Source organism: Akebia trifoliata, unplaced genomic scaffold (genome assembly GCF_017979445.1).
Source record: "Akebia trifoliata isolate Shusen 1 unplaced genomic scaffold, ASM1797944v1 Contig00135_ERROPOS630964, whole genome shotgun sequence".
Lineage (NCBI taxonomy): Eukaryota > Viridiplantae > Streptophyta > Magnoliopsida > Ranunculales > Lardizabalaceae > Akebia > Akebia trifoliata.
The window spans coordinates 283,733-305,737 of NW_028236851.1; the positions used below are offsets into that span (position 1 = coordinate 283,733).

General features: G+C 35.3%; 2 protein-coding genes across 2 annotated transcripts; both read left to right on the forward strand.

Annotated features, from left to right (window-relative positions):
* Positions 1–220: 220 nt before the first annotated feature.
* On the forward strand, positions 221–16,339 carry LOC147381920 (nudix hydrolase 23, chloroplastic-like). Its single transcript, XM_086429787.1, has 7 exons — positions 221–676; positions 9,379–9,510; positions 12,776–12,852; positions 14,274–14,409; positions 14,501–14,641; positions 14,760–14,818; positions 15,968–16,339. The coding sequence occupies exons 1-7, from the start codon at positions 377–379 to the stop codon at positions 16,026–16,028; spliced, it is 906 nt and encodes a 301-aa protein (XP_086285913.1). The 5' UTR covers positions 221–376; the 3' UTR covers positions 16,029–16,339.
* Positions 16,340–18,798: 2,459 nt separating this feature from the next.
* On the forward strand, positions 18,799–21,707 carry LOC147381921 (peroxidase N-like). The gene is made up of 4 exons (XM_086429786.1): positions 18,799–19,027; positions 19,392–19,574; positions 20,513–20,678; positions 21,153–21,707. Exons 1-4 carry the CDS (start codon positions 18,824–18,826, stop codon positions 21,560–21,562), a joined length of 963 nt encoding a protein of 320 aa, XP_086285912.1. The 5' UTR covers positions 18,799–18,823; the 3' UTR covers positions 21,563–21,707.
* Positions 21,708–22,005: the final 298 nt, after the last annotated feature.

The following is a 22,005-nucleotide window of genomic DNA, read 5'->3' on the forward strand; positions in this document are numbered from 1 at the left end:
GGATAGGGCCATTCAGATCCGAATGATATATTATTTAAAATGGAACATTCGGATCCAAATAGATCTATCCATATTGGACCGGCCCTATACAGGCCGTCGATCTACTCCAATGATCCATATCCGCTAAATTCAATTTTCGGATCACTCGGAAATTTGGTTATAAGTCCGATCCATTTTATGCCCCAGGTAAATAGTAATTCGATAGAGAGCCGATCTGATCTGATAGTATGTGTGAGATATCAGATAAAGGAGAGGCCATGGCCATAGAGGAGAACCAATCATCAGTTTGATCTAACGGTCCAGCAAAGCTTGAATTTTCATCTCTCTCTAGGTGTTGGAATGCCTCTGAACTTGTCTAATCTCACTCTGTGTTTGAATGGCAAACATGCTTAGAGTCCTTCAATTTCTTGTTTCTTCTCCTGGTTTCATTTCATCTCCATTTCAGAAGAGATGGAAACCCTTTAGTAACAATGGCATTTCGTTCTTCTCAATCTGCACCAAATCATCATCGTTATCTATCGAAGCAACTCCTCTGGTTTTTCCTCTAGTTTCTACTCCCAGGAACGCTTGTTTCAGATCGTTTCGAATGTCTGCAATTCGTTCTGAATCGAGATCAGATGATCTTTTGGCTCCAGCTTCTTCTTCTCCTTCTCCATCATCGACAATTCAAGGTTTGGTGAGTTCTTCTGTTGGCTATTCTGAATTTTGGATTAAGGAATGGTGCTAGTTTTTTTAATTTCTGTTTTGGACATGTTGGTGGGTTCTATTTTAGTTGAAAGTGACTGGATTTTGGATCGTGTTTTGTTTGAAAAACAATAATGGACGAATTTGGGGTTTTTTTTTTAATGAATATTTATAATTGGGTTTCCTTTTATTTGATGAGTTGGGAAGATTTGGCTTCGAAATAGAAATGGAATTTGGCTTTGTAGTTACTGAGAAAATTGTTTCTTTGAAAAAGTTCTTACTTTTATTTCTTCTTGTTTCTCCTTTCTTGGTAATCCCTGTTAAAGTTCCTTTTTTTTTAGCATATTTTTTTGCCCTATCCATTTGTCTACTTGGCTTCATCTATGGTAGCTCACTTCACAATAAGCTGTTTAACCTATATGAACTACCTTAGCTTAGTGTGAAGAAATACAGGGGAAATAAAATAAAACCAACCACAAAATAAAAACAAAAATGATGTACATAGTTCACCTACAATGGGGAAACTTCCATGGGCAATTCAGCAGGACATTAAATCCACCAAATAAAGAACCAAGGTTCACAAAAGAATTTGAAGTTTAGCATCCCAAACCATGTGAAATCCACCAAATTCTTGTAACCCAACTTTCATTTGACCCCAAACCCCAACACTGTTGCTCTAACGTGCAACCACACAAGGGCAGATTTACATTGGGGTACTAGCCCCCACAAGAATTTTCAGAGACTATAAGTATTTATGAGCTATTGTGACGGATGACAATGGTGGATAACCAAATCTGCCGCTATTGCCCCCACAAAAAAATTTCTGCTCTTGGCTTCCCTCACATGGGCAAAATCCTGGCTCTGCCCCTGCAACCACACTATCAATGTCATTCTCACAAAACTAAAACGATAGCGTGATGGCATCCCCAACACCTTGGGCTCTAGGGGTTTTGAAGTGGTAGTCAAAGAACAAGAAAGCTTGTAGAGATAACCCTATTACACAAACAAATAAAACCTCTCTGGACATACTTCTACTAGACCATGCAAAGTTTTTTTTACCCTATTTATATGATTTAAGGCAAGCTTACCTTACTCCAAAATATACACCCCCCTCCTCACAAAGAGGAAAATACGGACATGAATAAAAGAATTGATTCTATAACTGAATTATACAATCAAATAAAACATCTTTGAAGAATACTTCTGTAGACCATACAGATATTTTTATCCCATTTATACAATTTAAAGCAAACTTACCTTACTCCAAAAGATCCCTCACAAAGAGGAAAATAAGAACATGAATATAAGATTTGATTCTATAATACACATCAATCATATCTCTGGTTTGAGTTCCTTTTCTTTCTTTCTTTCCTTGTGGGTTCTCAATGACAGGTTTTGTATAAATTAAATTAAATGAGGTAAATGGGTCTGTTTTTTTATTTTTAATGATTTCCAAAATTTGGGTTGTGTCAGAAAGAATGGAATTTTATTCCATAGTAATTTTTTAATACTAAATTTAGTAAATTTTAGCTTAGCTGACCCTAAATTGTTGTGATAATGCTTTGTTGCTGTGGTAAATTTGAGCCTAGTATTTCGAGTAATTATGTTTTACTAGGTGGATGAAATTCTTGAAGACAATTAAAAGTGTTTTGGACGTTTTGATAAATTTGGAGAAGTATAAGTATTTGTAAAATTTGATTAGATTTATACAAACTTTATCAACTCGGTAATGGAAATATTTCAATTTGTGTAGAAATATTGTAGAAATTTTTTTTTATCGATAAATATTGTAGAATTTCAGAAATTATGAAATTATTATTCAGTTTATACATAAGATAGAAAATACACTTAAAATCTTGGTAAACGATAAAACAAGCTCTAAAGCACACTCCCAATTCATGATATAGTCAAGAACCACTTGGAGTAAGAAATTTAAAATCAATAGTGTTTGGCACGTGTTGACACAATTGTTAGAGACTTGGACCCTTGATAGTCAAACTTACTCATTTAAATGTTCATAATCATTTCATTTGAGTAGATAAAATAAAAAACAACTTTATAATGAACGAAAGAGTTCATGACCACATGAACCTATAAAATATGGGTGAAATACTTTTCAATGATAGTTATATTATGCAAGTCATTAACCCATTGGAGTTCACACACACACACACACACAACATGTCTTATTTAATTCTAAATTAAATGGAAGTGGGTTTGTCTTCCAAAGAAGGTAGGCAGTCTTGGGGTGAGGAATTTAAAGAAGATGAATCAAGCTCTCATAGGCAAGTGGCTTTGGAGGTCTGGTACTAAACGAAATATTCTTTGGAGGATAGTAACTGCAGCAAATTTTGGAGAGGGGTCTTTTGGGTGGGTCAGTGATGCGTCTCGGTTTTCCTATGGTTGCAGAGATTGGAAAGGCATCCTTAAGATTCTTCTCTTATTTTTGAATTTTGTTAGTTTTAAAGTTGAGAATGAGTTGAGAGTAAGGTTTTGGGAGGATCGTTGGTGTGGGTCGAGTGCTTTAAGGGGGCAGTTTCCAAGGCTTTTTGAGTTGTCTGTGAAGAAAGGGGCTTTCATTTCCTCGTTCTTGTCTAATACATTCATAGGAGAGTCGTGAGATTTTGGATTTAGACGAGATTTCAACGATTGGGAAGTGGATTCGCTGGCTAGTTTCTTCTTGGCAATAGATTTGGTAGTGATCTCTTTCCTTGAGGAGGATTCTCACATTTGGGACCTAGGTAAAAATGGGATATTTTCTGTCAAATCGTTCTACAATTGGTTGATTGGTTCACATGCTCAGTCTTTCTCCTTGGTGGAGGTGTGGAGCCCTAAGGACCTTTCTAAAGTTACCTTCTTCATTTGGGTAGCTTCATTGGGGAAAATAGTGACCTTGGATAATGTTATGACAAGAGGGATCATTTCGGTTAATTTTTGCGGCTTATGTAAGGAGGATGGCGAGTGGATCATATCCTTCTTCATTGCAAGTTGGCCTAAATGATTTGGGTCTTATTTCTTGGGGCTCTTTGGCTGGCTTGGTGTGCTCCAAGGATGTTTCGAGAGTTTGTAGATGGATAACTAGCTATCGGTGTGGGATTCTCTGACTTTTAAAAGGAGATTTTGGTTTATTACTCCATTTGCGATTTGTTAGGAGATTTGGAAGGAGACGAAAGTTTATGGAATCATCTTCTCGATCCGCCTTTAGAGTAAGGTCCTTAAGGAATCTAAGGGGGTCTACTTTGAAGATTTTGTAACAAAGTGGAATTGGGTATGTAGTTTAGAAGAGTAACTCTGGTTTTGGTGCCTTCTTTTTTTTGCTTTTGTAACTATTTATGTGGTCATCTCGACCGTACTTTTTAATAACGATCTTTCTCTTATAAAAAAATTAAAATTCTAAATTACATTTTCTATGTGTTATACATAAACTAGGGTTTGCTCTTGCTGTAGGCACGAGTATCCTCTTTGGGGTTAAGGGGGTAAAAGAGGAAACACATTAAAGTTGGAGGTTCATTATTGGAAAAGGGGGGAAGGAGAGAAAAGACAATAAAGTTGGAGGGGTGTTTTGGAAAGGGGAAGTAAAGGAAATAAAATAAAGTTGGAAGGGTATTCTTGGAGAGGAAGAGAAGAGGAATAACAAAAAAGTCAAAAATTGTCCTCGAGATTCATAGGTAGACTAAATCCCAACCCTTGTTTATGTGGGGGATAAAGGGAGTGGGGTCCATCGTTATGTTTTATTATATAGATTTAAACATAAAGTATAAAATATATTTGATGAAAATGGACATGTGCCGATGATGTTTCTGTTTGGTCTTTGTGGAATGGAAATATTTTTTTGTATATTTTGTAGAAACATGTTGTATTTAATACCGTGATGGAAAGTGAAGAGATAGACGGCAAATTTGAAGTAATTTAACAGTTCGTGTGGTTTAGTAACACACATCTACTAGTAGGTCCTTTGGTGGAATATTTGTCAAACTAATATGTTCTATCTCCATGTTATCAGTGGATCAAAGTAGAAGATGGGGCTACTTTTGAAACTCCTTCAACAACTATGTTTTTGCAGCATGTAGAGTTTGAGCAAGTTGAGGGGCAACAGGGGATACAAAGGTAATGAATGATTGGGTGGTTTACATGTTTTTTAAATATTGGGATATTGTTTGGGGTATCATATGTTTGATGTAATCAATTAAGAAATATTGAAGAAGGTATTGAAAGAAAAATGAAGAAACTATTTATAAAGGTGGACTATCAAGTGTATAGAAAACTTAGCAAGGAACTTCCAATTAATTGTGGACAATCCTCATTGTTGTTTTTTTGGGAATAGACCACATTCAAAACTATGTATTTAATGACTTATGTATTACATTTCCAATAGGAATTATTTAAGATTAAGAAAGGAAGATTAAAAAAACTCTAATACAACCACACATAGATTATAATTATATCTTATAATTTGTCTTTTGCTATGATACTATCTGGAGTGAAAGGTAGCAAAGTTGAACACGTTTGGATTGGCTCATAGGGAAAACATTAAGGAAGGTCTCTTGTCAAATGAAGAGGGTGGACTTGGCATTAGAAAAATCAAGGATTGGCACATAATCGGGGTTATTAAATTATTATTGCAAGTGGTGAAAAATAAATCTTTGTGGAGTATTCGGGTTCGAGCGAGTTATGTTGGCAATGGAGATATTTGGATGAGCCATAGTCCTTAGGATGCTTCTTGGGCATGGAGATGCTTGATTAGAGTAAGATTAATGGCTTTAAATCATATTAGAATTCTCATTGGAAATGGAAGGTTGACCTTTTTGTGGAAAGACTTTGGCTGGAGGTTTCAAAATTTGGAAGTCGAGTTATTTATCAATTTGGGAGTCATCTCAAAGCTCATCTCATTGATATTTCAAATGAGAATGTATGGGTGTTAATGTCTCCAAGTGCTATAAGTGATGTTCGATGTCATTGATACCCATCCTCCTCCTTATCCGCCTTGAGAATAAATTGGTTTGGGATTTAAATACGAGGGGAAGATTCACTCTTAGAAGCGCTTGAAATTTGTAGCCATTTCATGGAGTAAGATAGTCTGGTGCAAAAAACAAAATTCCGAGGCATTCTTTTATGTCGTGGTTGGCCATTGGTAATAGTCTTTTGATTGTGGAAAATCTTGTAGGAAGGGTTATGCATAGCTCAAGATGTGTGTTATATTTGAATAACTCTGAGGAAAATGACGACATAGTTTTCAGATACTCTTTCATATGTTGGTTGTGGAAAACGATGCTTGGTAAGTTTGGTATAAGAAAAAGAAGAGTAGGATTGATGCTTGATGAAGTTTTGTTTGTAAGGAAGATAAACATTCCAAATTTGTTTATTCATAATATATATATAATAAAAGACAACAATGGACCCCACTCCCTTTATCCCCCTATATAAAGAGGGGTTGGGATTTAATCTCATTACGAATCTCGATGATAACTTTTACCTTTGTTGTTTTTCCTCTTATCTTTTTTTCCATGAATACCCTTCTAATTTTATTTCCTTTCCTCTTCTACCCACTTTCCAATAATGCCCTTCCAACTTTATTGTCTTAGTTTTCTTTTTGAACCCCTTACTCCAAAGAGAATGCTCGTGCCTACAGCACGAGCAAACTCTAATTATATATAATAATAATAATAATAATAACACAACGAAGGATCCCTCTCCTTTGTCTCAATCTATATTCTCCGCACAGAACATATCTCAAGGATTGCTTTTCCCCTTTTTTCTTCTTTCCTTTTCCAAGGATATCCCAACTTTATTGACTTTCCTCTTTTCCCCCACTTCCAAGTAAATTCCTTCAACTTTATCCCCTTTTTTCATTAATAGCCCTTGAACTTTTTTGTCTTTCCTCTTTTCCCCCTTTTTCTACAATACCCCTTCAACTTTACTTTTCCTCTTTTAACATTTTTAATCCCAAGAGGATGCCCATGTTGTAGGCATGATCATTCTCTTTGGGGTTAAGGAGTTAAAAGAGGAAAGACAATAAAGTTGTAGGGGTATTATTGGAAAAATGGGTAGAAGGGTAAAGGCAAAAAAGTTGGAGGGGTATTATTGGAAAAGGGAGAGATAAGGAATGAAAATAAAGTTGGAGGGGTATTATTGGAAAGGCAATAAAGTTGAAGGGATATTCTTGGAAAGGGAGGAGAATAAAGTTGAAATTGTTCCTTGAGATTTGTGGGAGATAAATTGGGAAAGACTGTTGTGTTGTATTAAATATACATCTCTCTCTCTCTCTCTCTCTCTCTATATATATATATATATATATCTATATATATATATATATATATATATATGTAAGTTTATTTGGCTGTGCCATTTTCAGCAACTATATATCATGCGTGGCATGAAAGAAATAGAATAATTTTTGAAGATCAAAGGAATTACAGCTCTATTATTATGGAGATGATTGTTGCAGATGTATAGGTGTTTTGATAAATCAGAATATATTGAAGATTCTGGTATTACATCCTCTGTTTTGGAAAAATGAGAGTGTGTGGGGGCAGTTGGACCTTTTAAGTCTTCTTTTTTTGGGGTTCCTCCAAGTGATGAAGAAGTTAAAATCAATACTGAAGGTTCGCTTTCTTTGGATGGAGATGGGATTGGATTCATTAGAAGAACAACCATGGATGTGCAATGAAGGATAGAATAGTGATTGAGCTTATGGCAATTACATAAGCCCTCAAATTTGCGAGGGTTCATCAAATTCATATGATCCAGAGAACATCTTCCTTTTGCAATTGTGAATCAGTCAGGAGAGAAACAAATAGAGCTGCAGATTTCTTAGCTAAGTAAGGTGCTAGGGAGCAAAACTTTGTACTTTTTATAGACCATCCATCAATTCCAAGAGAATATCTGCTATTTTAGTTGATGATCTTACTTGTAATTATTCTTGGATGTAGCTCTCCATTTGGTTTAATGCAAGGGTGGCGTCCCTTATAGCCCTAGCTTACTGATTTTGAAAAAAAAACTATGGGCAAAATTCTAATTATTGGTAGTTGGACTGCTTAGGGAACCTTCTTAGGTGCCTTGGAGTCAAGTTCTTGAAAGACAATATATTGTGGATTTGGAGCTCGAGGGGTATCTTTTTTATGAGTTATTTCTACTCTTAAGCTTTCTCCCTCTGGTTTGGAAAATCCCATTTCCTACTATGGTGGCATTCTTTTTGTAGTCAACTACTTTAGCCCAGATTCTTATGGTTGATCAAATGGTATATTGAAAAATGAGGACTCTCGATGTGTGTGTTCCATGTGCATGGGTGACTGAATCTGCCTTTACTTCTAATCTAATTTCTAATGGAGGAATTACAAGGATATTTAGACATATATAGATGACCTACTATATCCACTTCAGGAGTATATTTATGCATTTTCTCGTAATCATGGTTTAATTTCTTCTTTTCTTGAGGGAAATTTCAATTTATGTCATCAATATATATCCTGTTCACTAATTTTGTAACATTTAGGTCATCGTTTACGTATATGTTTTTTTTTTTTTTTTGGCTGTTGAGGTGTGGAGGGTCTTTTCTTATTCTTTACTTTAAAGGATCAGTTGGATCATTCCAAGAAGTGTGCTCGATCTAGTATAAGGGTGGCATATGAATGCTTTCTCTTCTAGGGGAAGAACTTGGCAGTAAATTCTGTATTTCACAACTTACTGTTACATTCTGATTCTGGAGTGAGAGTAACTATATATATTTCAAGTGCCAAGTTAAAATCCTGGGAGGAAATGGTAACTTCTGGACACTTATCCAGGAATTTAGCAATTTACGTAGTTTTCAGTTTGTATTTAGGTGGGAGGATATTGTAGTTGATTACATGTGGTTGGCTTATTTAGCAAGGTTTCCTTTCTTTATTTTTGGGTGGGAGAGAGTTACCATCCCCTTTAGTTGTAAGCTTTGTAAGAAACATCCTAGGCCAAGTGAGACTTGTCATATCTTCTCCTCCTTATTTTTGTACTTGTCTTATCATTTAGGTTAATTCTAAATTTTTGAGTATCTGCCATTTATGTTAGTCACCTGGCACAAATATATAGTGCATGTCTATGCTACATTAGGTACTTTCTGGTAAATTGTAGTGATGGGTTGGAACATGTTTCTAAAGAAAACAAAGATGTTACAGTTTATTTTATTTCTTTCTTAGGTTATTTTATTTTGTGGGTTTGCCTACATTTTAGTGAAGGGTAATTTCTTTCTTTTATTCTTGATATATTATCTTTTCTTTTTAGTGTAACTTTCCAAATATTTTTTTTAATCATTCTGGGAGTAAATGTGGTTTTATGCTAACAAGGATTTTATATATTTTGATAATAGCAAATTTGGGTTTTTTGAAAGGAAAATGATCATTCCTCCTTTCTACTCTTCAACACGAGTTCCTTCCATTTTTCCATTCTCGGTCTATTGTCCTTTCTGATTTTGAGTGAACTTCCATTGTTGTCAGTGTAATAATACAAGGCCCATGGACTGGTGCTTTTAAGGAATTGAGTTATTCTTTCTCGATTCAAAAATATTACTTTCCTGTGATTTCTCTGTTTACTCTTTGGTTTCAATATTTTATGGTTACATGAAATGTAAAAGGATGCTGATTAAGCTCTCACAACTCTTTTTGGGTCTGAAATTTAGTTGCTACTTTAAATATGGGTTGCAATTATTTTGTTGTTTAATCGTAGGCCCATACACGGAAGATCAGTTTCTGTCAATGGTGCGGAGCAGCAACACAACAAATTATTCCTGATGGAGATGATAAAGTAAGATCTGTTTGCACACATTGTGGCAAAATCGCTTATCAGAACCCCAAGATGGTACACAGCTTTACCTACTTGTTCAGTTTACCATTAACAATATTTTTTATATTTTTTTAATAAGAAATATATATGTAATTTACTAATTATATAATTAAGGCATTCTGCTTCTGCTGATTCTATTCGATGTCTCTTAGATAGAAATACATGTTACTGTTAGGCATTGATCCAAATTGCTAGACACACCGATCCTCCTCAAACCCAGTACACCGACATGTCCTTGTAGTATATTTGGGGACAAAAAAAATGTAATATACATCATCATCAAGGCCTTATCTCAAATGTCTGGGGTCAATGAGCTACATCTTTGATCTCCTCATCCTTATAGATAATGGAACCACGATTACAAAATGGTCATTTTGTGGTATTTTCTGGCTATAAATATTTACTGTTGTATCCTCCATGCGTGTGTCCTTACTAAGCTATACTTAAATCAGTAGGACTCTAAACAGCCCTCAGATTTTTGAATTTTATGTCGACCCCCTTTCTGGCCTCATCAACTAAACATCATGTGCAAATAACTTACCTAAGAGATCCTTTCTCGAATATGAGTAGTTACTCCATCTATAATGAGCACAAAATATATATATATATATATATATATATAAAAGAACGGATATATTAGGTATGATATGCAATAAAAGCATGTATACAATAAATCCCTAATAGCTATGGTCGATTTTTGTTTCGTGTGTGAAGAGAACTGTGAAGGCATCAATCATCTCTTGATTCATTGTAATGCTGCTAGGAAGGTGTAGTCCTATTCTATATCATCTTGGCACTTCTGGCATGTATGAAACCACGTGATATGATATCATCAGATTGTGTGTCTTATTTTGATACAGTAAAATGTTTTAACCAACCAACTCCTCCAAAAGACCGATCTGTTGGAGAGGGGGAGAACTATGAATATAAGAGGGTCACGGGGCTTAACTAGGGTATGACACACCCGAGAGTGGAGGAAAATATACACTCAACACTCCCCCTCACCCATAAGGGTAGAAATATCTAACCCGTGACATTTACGAACCTAGCGCTTTGATACCATGTTAACCAACCAACTACTCCAAAAGACCGATCTATTGGAGAGGGGGAGAACTATAAATATGAGAGGGTCACAGGGATTAACTAGGGTATGACATACCGGAGAGTGGAGGAAAATATACACTCAACAAAATGTAGTGTTCTTTTTTAGTTTTAGGAGCAACTGGGTAAATTATTGTGTAAAGCTGCACTTAAAAATAAAAACGCTTGGGCACTAAACAACTATTTGAATAAATATTAAATAATTTAAGATAGGTGGTGACATACATGGTATAACTTTTCATCTTTTTGTCAAGTTTTCAATTCAGCGGAGGACTATATTTTGATGTAATTTTATTTCATTAATGCATATATGCTTCATATCCAACATATCTAACTATTTGCATAACTTTTTTTGGTCATCATACATTATGCTTTTCCTAATTTTAAAAGGGATTAATAGGTGCTCATGTAAACATTATGTCTGATATAGTTTTTTGATTGTATTCATCTGATTTTTATTTTTTAATATTTTTTGTATGGCATTGTTGCCATATTCGAATTTTCAAAAGCTGGCGTACCAAACACCTATAGACACCTTGACACTTTGGTCCTACTTATTTTCTTCATTCAGTAGTTTTTTGGGAAAATTACTTAAAGGACCCTCGCGGAAGGGTTTCTTTTTAAATAGTCCCTAAGTTTTGCGCGTTAGCTTGACAGGACATTTAGTAAACTTTTTCTTTCTTAATAGTCCCTCATCCTGTCGAGTTCATAAGTTTTACTGTTGAACTCGACACTTTTTTTATTTAGGGTTGAACTCACCACTATTTACTGTTGAGTTCACCACTTTTTATTTACTAGTCGAACTTGACGCCTTTTTATTTACTGTAGAGTTCACCATTTTTTTAAATAAAAAGTGGTGAAGTCGGCACTGGTTAAACCCACCCATTTTCAAATTTTGAGTTTTTTTGACTAAAATACATGGAAAGATCAACTAAAAACTTGAGATAACGACTTGTTTAACTGATTTCAACCCAAAAGAACCATTATTGATCGATTTTCATCCAAAAACTAAGAAAAAAAGGTGGAAAACCCTTGTTTTTTACATACATCTTCAAAATGTTTGAAAATTTGAAAATGATTTCTTCTTCTTTCTTAAATCATTTCTGACGGAATGGAGTCTTTGATACTCGATTGAGATGTCAAAAATCCAATTTTTAGATAAAAACGATGAGTTCAAATGGTTAGGGAATTCAATCGAGAGAAATGTGGGAGATGAGGTCCAAGGACCATTTAGAAAGAAAAAGTTTAGTAAATGTCCTGCCAAGCAACCATGAAAACTTAGGGACTATTTAGAAAGAAGTCCTTCCGCGAGGGTCCTTTAAGATTTCTCAAGTTTTTTTATTCTCCCTTTTTTGGTACTTTTGGTTCTCTTTAGTTGGTAATTGGTATAATGTGACATTTTCCACTTGAAGTAGGATTTTATGGAGAATGCTCATGTTTGGCATGTGTTGGAATTAGAATCAGAATCTTTGAGGGGAAGAAGAAATCCCAATAGACTCATTGAACGTAACAATTGGTGTGCATCTAGCAGGAATTATGAGTTAGGTGCGTTAACCACTCTGCCATGGATGCACAGGGATCATCATACATCGTAAATAACCAAATTCCAATTGAAATGAAATCCTTGGGAGGAATTAGTGAAGCAGAAGTTAGTGACACCATCAATTCAAATCCTGGATCTTCTTCCTATGGCATCATTCTGGAGGTTAAAGATCACATGTTCTCTAGTCCAAGATTCACAAAGAGTTTAGGGGTTTGTTTTTTGAAGATTTTGATTTGAATGGGACATGGTTGTTGACTTTGTGTATCAACCCGTCATGTAAATTCTATTGGATAGTGTTAGACCTCAATCCTTGTCTCCTTTTTAATAAAAGTCATCTATATTCAATAAAAAAAACATAATAGTCAGAAAATCTTTGAATACTTGTTTGACAAGTATGTTGTGTCTGAAACATGGGTACTGCATAGTGTCCAACATGATTAAATTTTCAGAAAATGGATTGTTCTTGCTGTGTACTTGTTAGTGGGTTTTTTGTTTTTTATTAGTTATTGGAAGACGACTTACCAATCAAATTTTCACCATAATTTTTCCAATTTATTATTATTTTAAACCAAGCATTTCATTTTCTATTTGAAGACATTATTCTACTATCCATTTCTTTTGTGCTGATTCCTACAGGTTGTTGGTTGCCTGGTTGAGCATGATGATAAGGTCCTACTTTGCAAGCGGAATATTCAACCAGCTTATGGTCTTTGGTATGTCTATTTAGTATTTATGAGTGGGGAGTTGACAAGCTTTTTCTTTCTTCTTTTCTAACTAGATTTAAAAAATAAATAACAATAAAAGAGAAAAAAGGCAGAAGACTTTTTTTTATAGAGATTCTAGTCACGAACTTTTGCTAACGCCACCCCAATTCATATGTAAATCACCAAAGAATTAGCATACATCTTGGAGAAAATTTAAAGGCAGAAGATTATATATATATGAAACTAAAAGAAGGTAATAGAAGCTAACAAGTTGGACCTTAAAAAGTAAACGAAGCAACTAACAAGGAATCTGGCTATAAAAATGTATATCATATGGCCTGATGGTTCAGCCTGAGCCCAACATGAACTCAAGTCGGATTTCAGCCCAAAAAGAACACTGAAAATTCAACCCAAACTCAACCCGAGGTTGGGTTGAGCCTAAGCAAGTTGCACTCATAAACAAAAAATGGAGGTTTGACAGAGGTGATCACAACTTAAATAGATTGCAACTATGAACAAAACATGATTCATGGCAACAAAACCAGCTGTGATTTATAGCTGTAGATATGAGGCGACTCACAGCTCACAATCCAATGATGAAACTACAATAGAGTGGAAAAAAATAACTCATCAATTGAAGTTTGTGCTGATGGTCGTTGCCTATGTTATCTGCAGTCAGGAGGGCTGAAAGTACTACTAACCCATGAGAGAGAAATCTCGACAAGCAGTAAACTCGACTTCAGTTCATCAAACCCAACCTGTACTTCCAATATCACCTACATTGTACAGAATTATCTTTTGTAGCTTACCTATTCCGAACAAATTAACATAATCGATTCCTGTTTCAACTAAACTACTTCAGAGTTATATATGTAAGCAACAAAATCTCAAAAGTAGGTTTAATCTGTTGAGTGTGTATTTTCCTCCACACTCGGGTATGTCATACCCCAATTAAGCCCTGTGACCCTCTTATATCCATACTTCTCCCCGTGACCCGCTAGTTAACATGGTATTAGAGTGCTAGGTTCATATAGGTCATGGGTTCGATTCTTTCCACCCTTATGGGTGAGGGGAAGTGTGAGTATATGTTTTTTTCCACTCTTGGGTATGTCATACCCCAATTAAGCCCCGTGACCCTCTTATATTCATAGTTCTCCTCTCCACTTGATCGGTCTTTTGGAGTAGTTGGTTGGTTAACATAATCTAAAGTTTCTTCCTTGTGTTGTATCTTGTAAGTTCATCGTTTTTCATGAGAAGATTTAAACAGCGTCGCCGGGGGCCCAGCATCAATATCATTATATATAGTAAATAGGAGAGAACATAAATATACTCAAAACTACAATAAAATGAACTAAAACAAGGTGGGTTTTTTTCTTTTTGAAACATCAAATCTAGTCCTAATTAGTTAATATCATTCAATGTTTACACAGGACTCTTCCTGCTGGTTACATGGAAATTGGGGAGTCAGCAGTGGAAGGGGCAACCAGGGAAACCTGGGAAGAGGCATGTGCAGAAGTGGAAGTGTTGTCTCCATTTGCTCAGCTGGATATCCCTCTCATTGGCCAAGTGAGGGAAAATTCTCTTTGTTTACCTCATTTCGACTTCCTGTAGACATGGTAAATATTTTTGTTTATTTAATTATGGTTCTGTGTAACAGACTTACATAATTTTCCGCGCGAGGCTAAAGAAGCCCCACTTTTCTCCAGGGCCCGAGTCTCTAGATTGTCAGCTTTTTGCATTGGATGATATACCATTTGATTCTTTAGCATTTTCTTCAATGTTGGTTACCTTGAACCTGGTATGTACTGGCTTGGATGATAACCTATTTTCTCTTTGCTTGACTACCAGACACATGTGCTGTCATGGCAGCCTTAAACGGTATTAAGCTTAATGTCTCTTATTTTTTGTGGTTTCAGTACATTGAAGACTTGAAGGCTGGAAAACTGAAGTTTCACTACTGTACCATAAATAAAAGGTATTTGCAGTATCCATGCATGATAAATTCATTTTTCATATCCCTCCATGTTTTGGTTAATATTTGAGATGATCCCCATGATCTCGGTCTTCTCAAATGAACTAAATGAAAATGGCCTAAATGTCCTCATCTTCAACATGTAGCCAAAACCCCTTGATTTTTCTTCCAAAACCAGTCATCTTCAACCTCTTTGGCAAAAAAATTTATCCCTGTCTTCAACCTTAAGATTCTATCTACATCAACCTTCAAAGCTCAATAACAAAGGAAAGGAGGGAACTTAATCCCAACTAATAAAATTAGATTAGAGCGATCATTAATGAGTGATGACCACAACGGTAGGCAGGAGAAGGCAATATTAGTTGAGTTTCATTATGTATCTTTTATTGAAAGAGGTCTATTACACGTAGCACTCCTATACTGAGTTAAGCAAATTGTCTTTCCTGCCTGTGGAGATAATCATATATCCTGAAGATAAGTTAGATTTCTAACTGAGGATTTGGCGCATGTAAATAAAGTTTTTGAATGCCCCTGGAAGGAAATATTGTAAAAGAGCTGTAGTCAGTGTTCGGAGACCATAAAAGGTAAGGTGTTTCTATCTAAACACAGAAAAAGGCGTTACAAGCACGAATATCTCAGCAGAAATAGAAGACAAATGGAATTTGGGTTAGAAAAGTCTAGGGTATTTTTCAGGGGGTTAAGGTGAGTTTGAAAAGGATGGATTGAAAATGAGGTTGAATAAATTAAAAATAATTTGCAATAGAGGTTGAAGATGACAGATTTTTTTTGTTTTGAAAAATCAAGGGTTTTTGTCTCTAGGTTGAAGATGAGGGCATTTAGGTCATTTTTCTTTAGTCTATAAGAGAAGAATGAGGTCGAGGGAAAGACATGTCACCAGCTTGAAAATATAGGAGGGTCTCAAATATTCGCCAAAATGTGGATTGGTATATCTAAATCACCTTAAATTCATTTATACCTTTAAAATTACTTGCATTTCAATTTTACTTTATTTTTAGATTGCTACATGTAGTCCTTGTGAATGTTTCTTACGTGCCTACTCACCTATCAACAGTAGACATGTCGATGACAAGAATGGCTAATACTTCTAGAAAAATTGGGGTTCTGAGCATTTTCTTCTGTTGTGGTTGACAGAGTTGGCACCGGTCCGTCTGATATTCGCGATTACACTTTGGATGACCATTTGCAGTCCTGAAGAGGAGGTGGCTTCTTCCGCCATCCATTGTAAAGTAAGACACCAAAAGAAAATTCTTTAAGCTACAGTACTGATGATTGGCACAAGAATCCCCTCTCTTTTTTTAGCTCTGTAAACCAATAGGCTTCTGATGCTACAACGATTTATTTTTAGATCATCAAATGACAGTCAAAGGTTTCCATCGTGATGAAAAGATCTGGATGGGGCCATGAGTTCTTTGTAGATGTTTGTATGGGTGGTACATTATTTTGTCCATGTTTACTATAATGAAATGAAGAAATAAAATCATTTTCTTGGTTCTTTTGTTGTTTTATCTTGACTCTCTGTCGCATGTGATTGTGAGTTGGAAGATGTGTGTGCGTGCACACATGTCAAACATGGTGTGGGGGGACAAGCTTGCATTGTTCTACAATTGGAAAGATAGACCAAATCCATCTTAGCTTGCAGTAATGGTAAAAATTGAAGAACAGATCGCCCAAACCTTGGATCTGATCATCTCATTTGCTATGCATCGTTTCATTTCTTTCATCCCTCCATAATTGCTTATTTTGACTGTTGTACTTGAGTTTGGGTTTCATCCATCTATTTTAAGCAGAATTCAGTAGTAGACGTATCTTTAACCCAATGAGATTGCTTGTTTTAAAAGACTCAGCCCATGCAACTAACACATCTAAAAGAATAATCGGTTTATATATTAAACCTGATTTTTGAGATAAGTAATAGGGCTCTCAATGGATCGGATCAGATCCAAAATCCAATACTTTCTGAACCAATAACTTTGGGCATGGGTTGGAGTATTTGGATTCCAATAATGATTTGATCCATAGTAATAGACTTTTGATTAATTTTTTAAGATTGGTAATTTAAGTATCAGAGAGTTTTTGGTAGGTATCATACCACTCTACTATGAAAAAAGTATTTTTAAAAGATCATTCTTAAGGAATGAGTTGTAGAGCCGAGCGTAAGTTTGTATTTTATATTTTCAACTTATTTTTCTGAAATTCCCATCATATCCCTGCCTTAATATAAATCCCTGTAAGAAACACCCCAAACATTTTTAAACCTAGTTGAACGTTTTTAACATTGTTTAGCTACTAACTTTACCAAATGATCATTGATTAGTGATTCATTTCTGGTCTAATTTTTTAAATAGTAAAATACCAAGAAATATATAAGTATTGACCACTGATTGTTGATCTGTTTAAAAGAATATAATCATGATCAGTTGAACCTTGTCTCTTTTAGTTTAATTTGGGTGCTGGATATGTTTTTTGTTCTTGTTATACTCAGCTTACTTTGTAAGTACAATCATAATTAAATTTACACCAATCATTCTCATCCTTTGTACCATGTGATACAACGGCGATTTCTAAACAATCATATAAATCTAGCCACTTCACCCCGACTGGTTGATCTGATCATCCGACGTGTATCCACACATGCCAACGACAACTGACCTGTACACTCACATATATATTTGAGACCTCATCCACCCACTATAGTATATAATTTTCATTTTCATTTGTCTTTTCAGGCATAAAATATCATCAACTGACACTATTTAAATGAATTTGTTTGAAAACATTTCATGCAGCCAACGTTGTTGTCATTGCCACTGCAAATGCCAAGTAGAAGATAACGTAAAAAAACATGTAAAGGCCCTTAATGGATGAATCGTGCAAGGAAGTGGTAACATTAACAAAGGGGTTTTTTAGTCAAAGCACTAATGTTATTTTAATTAATTGCATGCCTACATCAAATGTATGGAGCACCAACTCTCTTAATCAATCATCTTATAACGTCGGCAATATTAAAAGAAATCTTAAATATGATATTTGGGTTGCAGGTAGTCATTTTATTCTCTTAATGAAAACACCATTTTTTTTCATCTCTTCTTCTTAGCTTGCTAATTAGGGGAGATAAGTTCTTTGATTTCTAAAAGGACAAATTATGAGTGAGAGACGAAGAAATCGAAAGTTGGCTATGAAGCTGCTCCCTTTTTCTTTCCTCTTTTCTCATTTTTCCTTTGAACTTTCTCGTTGTTTGGTGTGTAATCTATAAATTCCATTAATTTGTGTGGTGCAAACAAAAGTTGGTGTGGTGATATAATTTTCTATTATATAATCTTAAGGGTACACAACTAAGAGAAGTTGAGATGGAGGAATAGAAAGAGTAGGAAAGACAAAATTAAAAACAGATGCATTTAGGAAAATGTAGAAATAACTCCATTGAGCATATTCAACGAGGGTTGATTATAATTCTAATTAAAAGAAATATTCAAGTTGAAGGTTCTAAAAGAGTGAAAGAAAGATCCAAAAGAATGTAGATAAAGACGACGAATACTAAGAGAAGTCACTCTCAATAATAGAAGAGTTTGTTTTGATTTGTGTCAAATGGAGGAACAAGATTCGCGCGTTATTGACAACCCCAACTCCTTGAGATAATTTTTTATATACAATTAAACTAATTCAAACATTACGCTTAATGCGGTATGATTAATTAAGAGATCTAATATTTCGACAAGTTCACTATCTTTCAGCCACTAAGCTGGTTCTTTGTATACAACCCAAAACCGCCTTGGTTGCCATACCTCACACCACTAAGCTTAAAAATTAATAAAAATGCTGTTAGTTTAATTACATACTTTAAAAAAAAAAAAATGCTAAGTCAACCATGTTATAAATATATCTTTCGTGGGAATATCACATATCATACTTAACAAAGATTAGTCTCTCCATCATAGACTCCTTCAGTTCGTCTGTGTGTTTGTGTTTGTTGCAAGGTCGAAAGTGAGGATGAAGACAACAATTATGGTTATAGTTTTGTTGATGTTGTGGTTAAACACATCAGTTAGATCACAATTAACTTCTGATTATTATGGAACAACATGCCCGAGTTTATTGCAAATCGTACGAAGAGAGGTGAAGTCAGCTCTCAAGAGTGAGATGCGAATGGCTGCTTCTTTAGTTCGCCTACACTTCCACGATTGCTTTGTAAATGTTAGTTTAATTAGAATATCCCATGGTTCATAAACACTTTTTTTTTTTCAGAATTTTACTTTGAGAGATTGGTTAATAATGTCACCTATTTATATATGGTTTTAAATCTTGAGACCTATGACTTGAGAAATTAATCTAGGGACTTCTCCAAAACCAGATCATTTCCTCTGAAATATTGAAAAATCATTTTTTTCCCCAAAAAACACGACTGAGTTAACCGATCAATTTTGATAAAACTATGTAGCCTAGTAATGGCGATCCATGCATGCATATATACATATATATGAGGCGTGTTTTTAATTTATTTATTTCATCATCATGTCTATTATTTTACTTCATAATTATTATTTTTCTACGTATGCAGGGCTGCGATGCATCAATCCTACTGGATGGCAGTGATGGAGAGAAATTTGCATTTCCGAACGTGAACTCTGCTAGAGGATTTGAAGTTGTGGACACTATCAAGAATTCTGTTGAGAGTTCTTGCAGTGGAGTCGTATCATGTGCTGATATACTTGCCATTGCAGCTAGAGATGTTGTTCTCTTAGTAAGTCAAGTACTTGTGTTTGAGTATATGTATGCATGCATGTGTGCGTGCGTGTGTCTAGGTTTCGACTCCACCTTTGGGCCTACTCTTGGGCATAAAATTATTATTGTTAACTGATTATCATATCTCGTTGCCCTCAACCCGGTCGGCCCTGTGGAGAGCCTACTATTGCTGGGCCGAAGTATGTGTATCTTGTTGCCCTTGACCCGATCAACCCTCCCTTTTGGAGAGCCTTGTTGAGCCAAGTATGTCAAATTATTATTGTTAACCAAATCATATTTTGTTCCCCTTGACCCAATTGGCCCTACTTTTGAGGATGCCTACTCTTGTTGGACCGAAGTGTATCAGATTACTATTGTTAATTGAGTCATATCTTACTCCCTTGACCCGCTCAGCCTTCCCTTGTTGAGCTGTTGTGGAGTTCGTTAGAATTTTTTTTGTTTTCGTGGGGGTGGGGTTGGGGTATGCTGGACTTGAATCCATAACCTCAAAGTTGTTTGCAATGTGTTAAACTGACTGAGCTATAGGTCTCATAAGCTCTTTGATTGTTAGTTAAACCATGCATGAGAGAGATGTTTTGCTCACAGAAAAGTTAATTCGGGATCTCATAGAATCCTGGATATCACACAGGGGTAGTGTTGTAAATTGGGGATACCTTTAATACATGTGGGTTCGTGTGATTGATTGATCCGGGATTATATGAAAGTCCAGTTAGACTTTTCTCCGAATAATTTTTTTCTTTCCGTTAAGTCATATCTAACTACCCCCGGCCAATCATCCAATCTGTTCCAACATACATGCATGATTCATGCGCATATATATGCATGTTGAACAGGACTAGGTCTAATTTATACAAGTTGATTATTATTTCTATGACAAATATTTACAATGGTAAATAATAGCAATTGTAACTAAACAATCGCGCAATCATTTTACAGAGCGGAGGACCTACATGGAAAGTAGTCTTGGGAAGAAGAGATGGGAAGGTAGCCAACCAGACAGGAGCCAATTCAGCACTTCCTTCTCCATTTGAGACTGTCGATCAAATAACTGCTAAATTTGTTGCTGTAGGCCTCAATATCACAGATGTTGTGTCCCTATCAGGTATTTTTTGAGGTGTCCGTATGAGTAATTAGAAAATATTGACCATTGTTTTAAAAATTGTTGAGTTTACTTGATAGTTGGTACTCAATCTAGTCGAATTGACTCGATTGAATTTTGAGGTGACTCATTCCCTAAACTCAATGAAACCAACTCTCCAAATCAACTTGTCCAAATTGGCTCGGGAAAAACTCAATCGGATTATTCACCTCTGTATAATATAATAAATAAGTCGAATATATAACCCCACTAAGTGCATTTTGAGCTGACTCAACTGAGTTGACTTGAAGATTTGTAAAGTGGTCTCGGTGAGTTTGTTCCATCGATTTTTAGTTTGAGTCATCTAAAAAACCAATAAATTTGAGTTGACTCAGACGAGTTTTAAAATACTATATGCATGGTTCATATGTTCTATTACATTATATCTGTTCACATAAAAGGTCAATTTATATGTTGGTCCTTGGAGTGCATGTGTAGGGTCTCATTCTATAGGTTTAGCAAGGTGTGCAACTTTCAGCCAAAGATTGTTCAACTTCAGCGGAACGGGCGCTCCCGACGTCACCATGAACACTGATTTCGTAAATGATTTACAGAATCTTTGCCCACAGAATGGAGACGGCAATAAAACCACATTTCTCGATCGTAACTCAGCGGATTTATTTGATAACCATTACTTCAAAAATTTGATTGATGGAAAGGGTCTTCTCCTTTCTGATCAGATTTTGTTCTCAAATGATTCGACAACTAGAAATCTTGTTCAGAGCTACGGCAATGATTCTAATCTTTTCTTCAAGGACTTTGCGAACTCGATGATCAAAATGGGTAACATTAGTCCTCTAACAGGATCGGATGGGGAGATACGTAAGAACTGCAGGGTAGTTAACTGAATTGGTAAAATATGTACCAGATCAAAGCTATGAGAAGATATTTTAGTTTGGACACTATGATTTTGTATTTTTAACCCCTACAGTAAACTAGAAATAGTTATGGGTTTTTTATGGAAATGGTGTTTAATTTGCCAAAATTACAGAATCAGCCATGCTTTTAATATTTACCAAAATGGTTATATTTTGATTTTGCTACTATATTTTTATCAAAACGGCTATCTGAGGTACAATGACATGTAGTTTTATATGAACCTGCATTTCACTCAATGGTATAACGGTAAATTTACCATATAGTCGTGATAATCTAACTACCCCATGTGGTACACTCAATCGATTCTCTTGACGTGACAAGTTTGAGAACTATAGATCTGTACACCTTGGGATACACATTTTTATGGGAAAGTGATCCCGAGGCATACATATCTACAATTTCGAACCTGTCA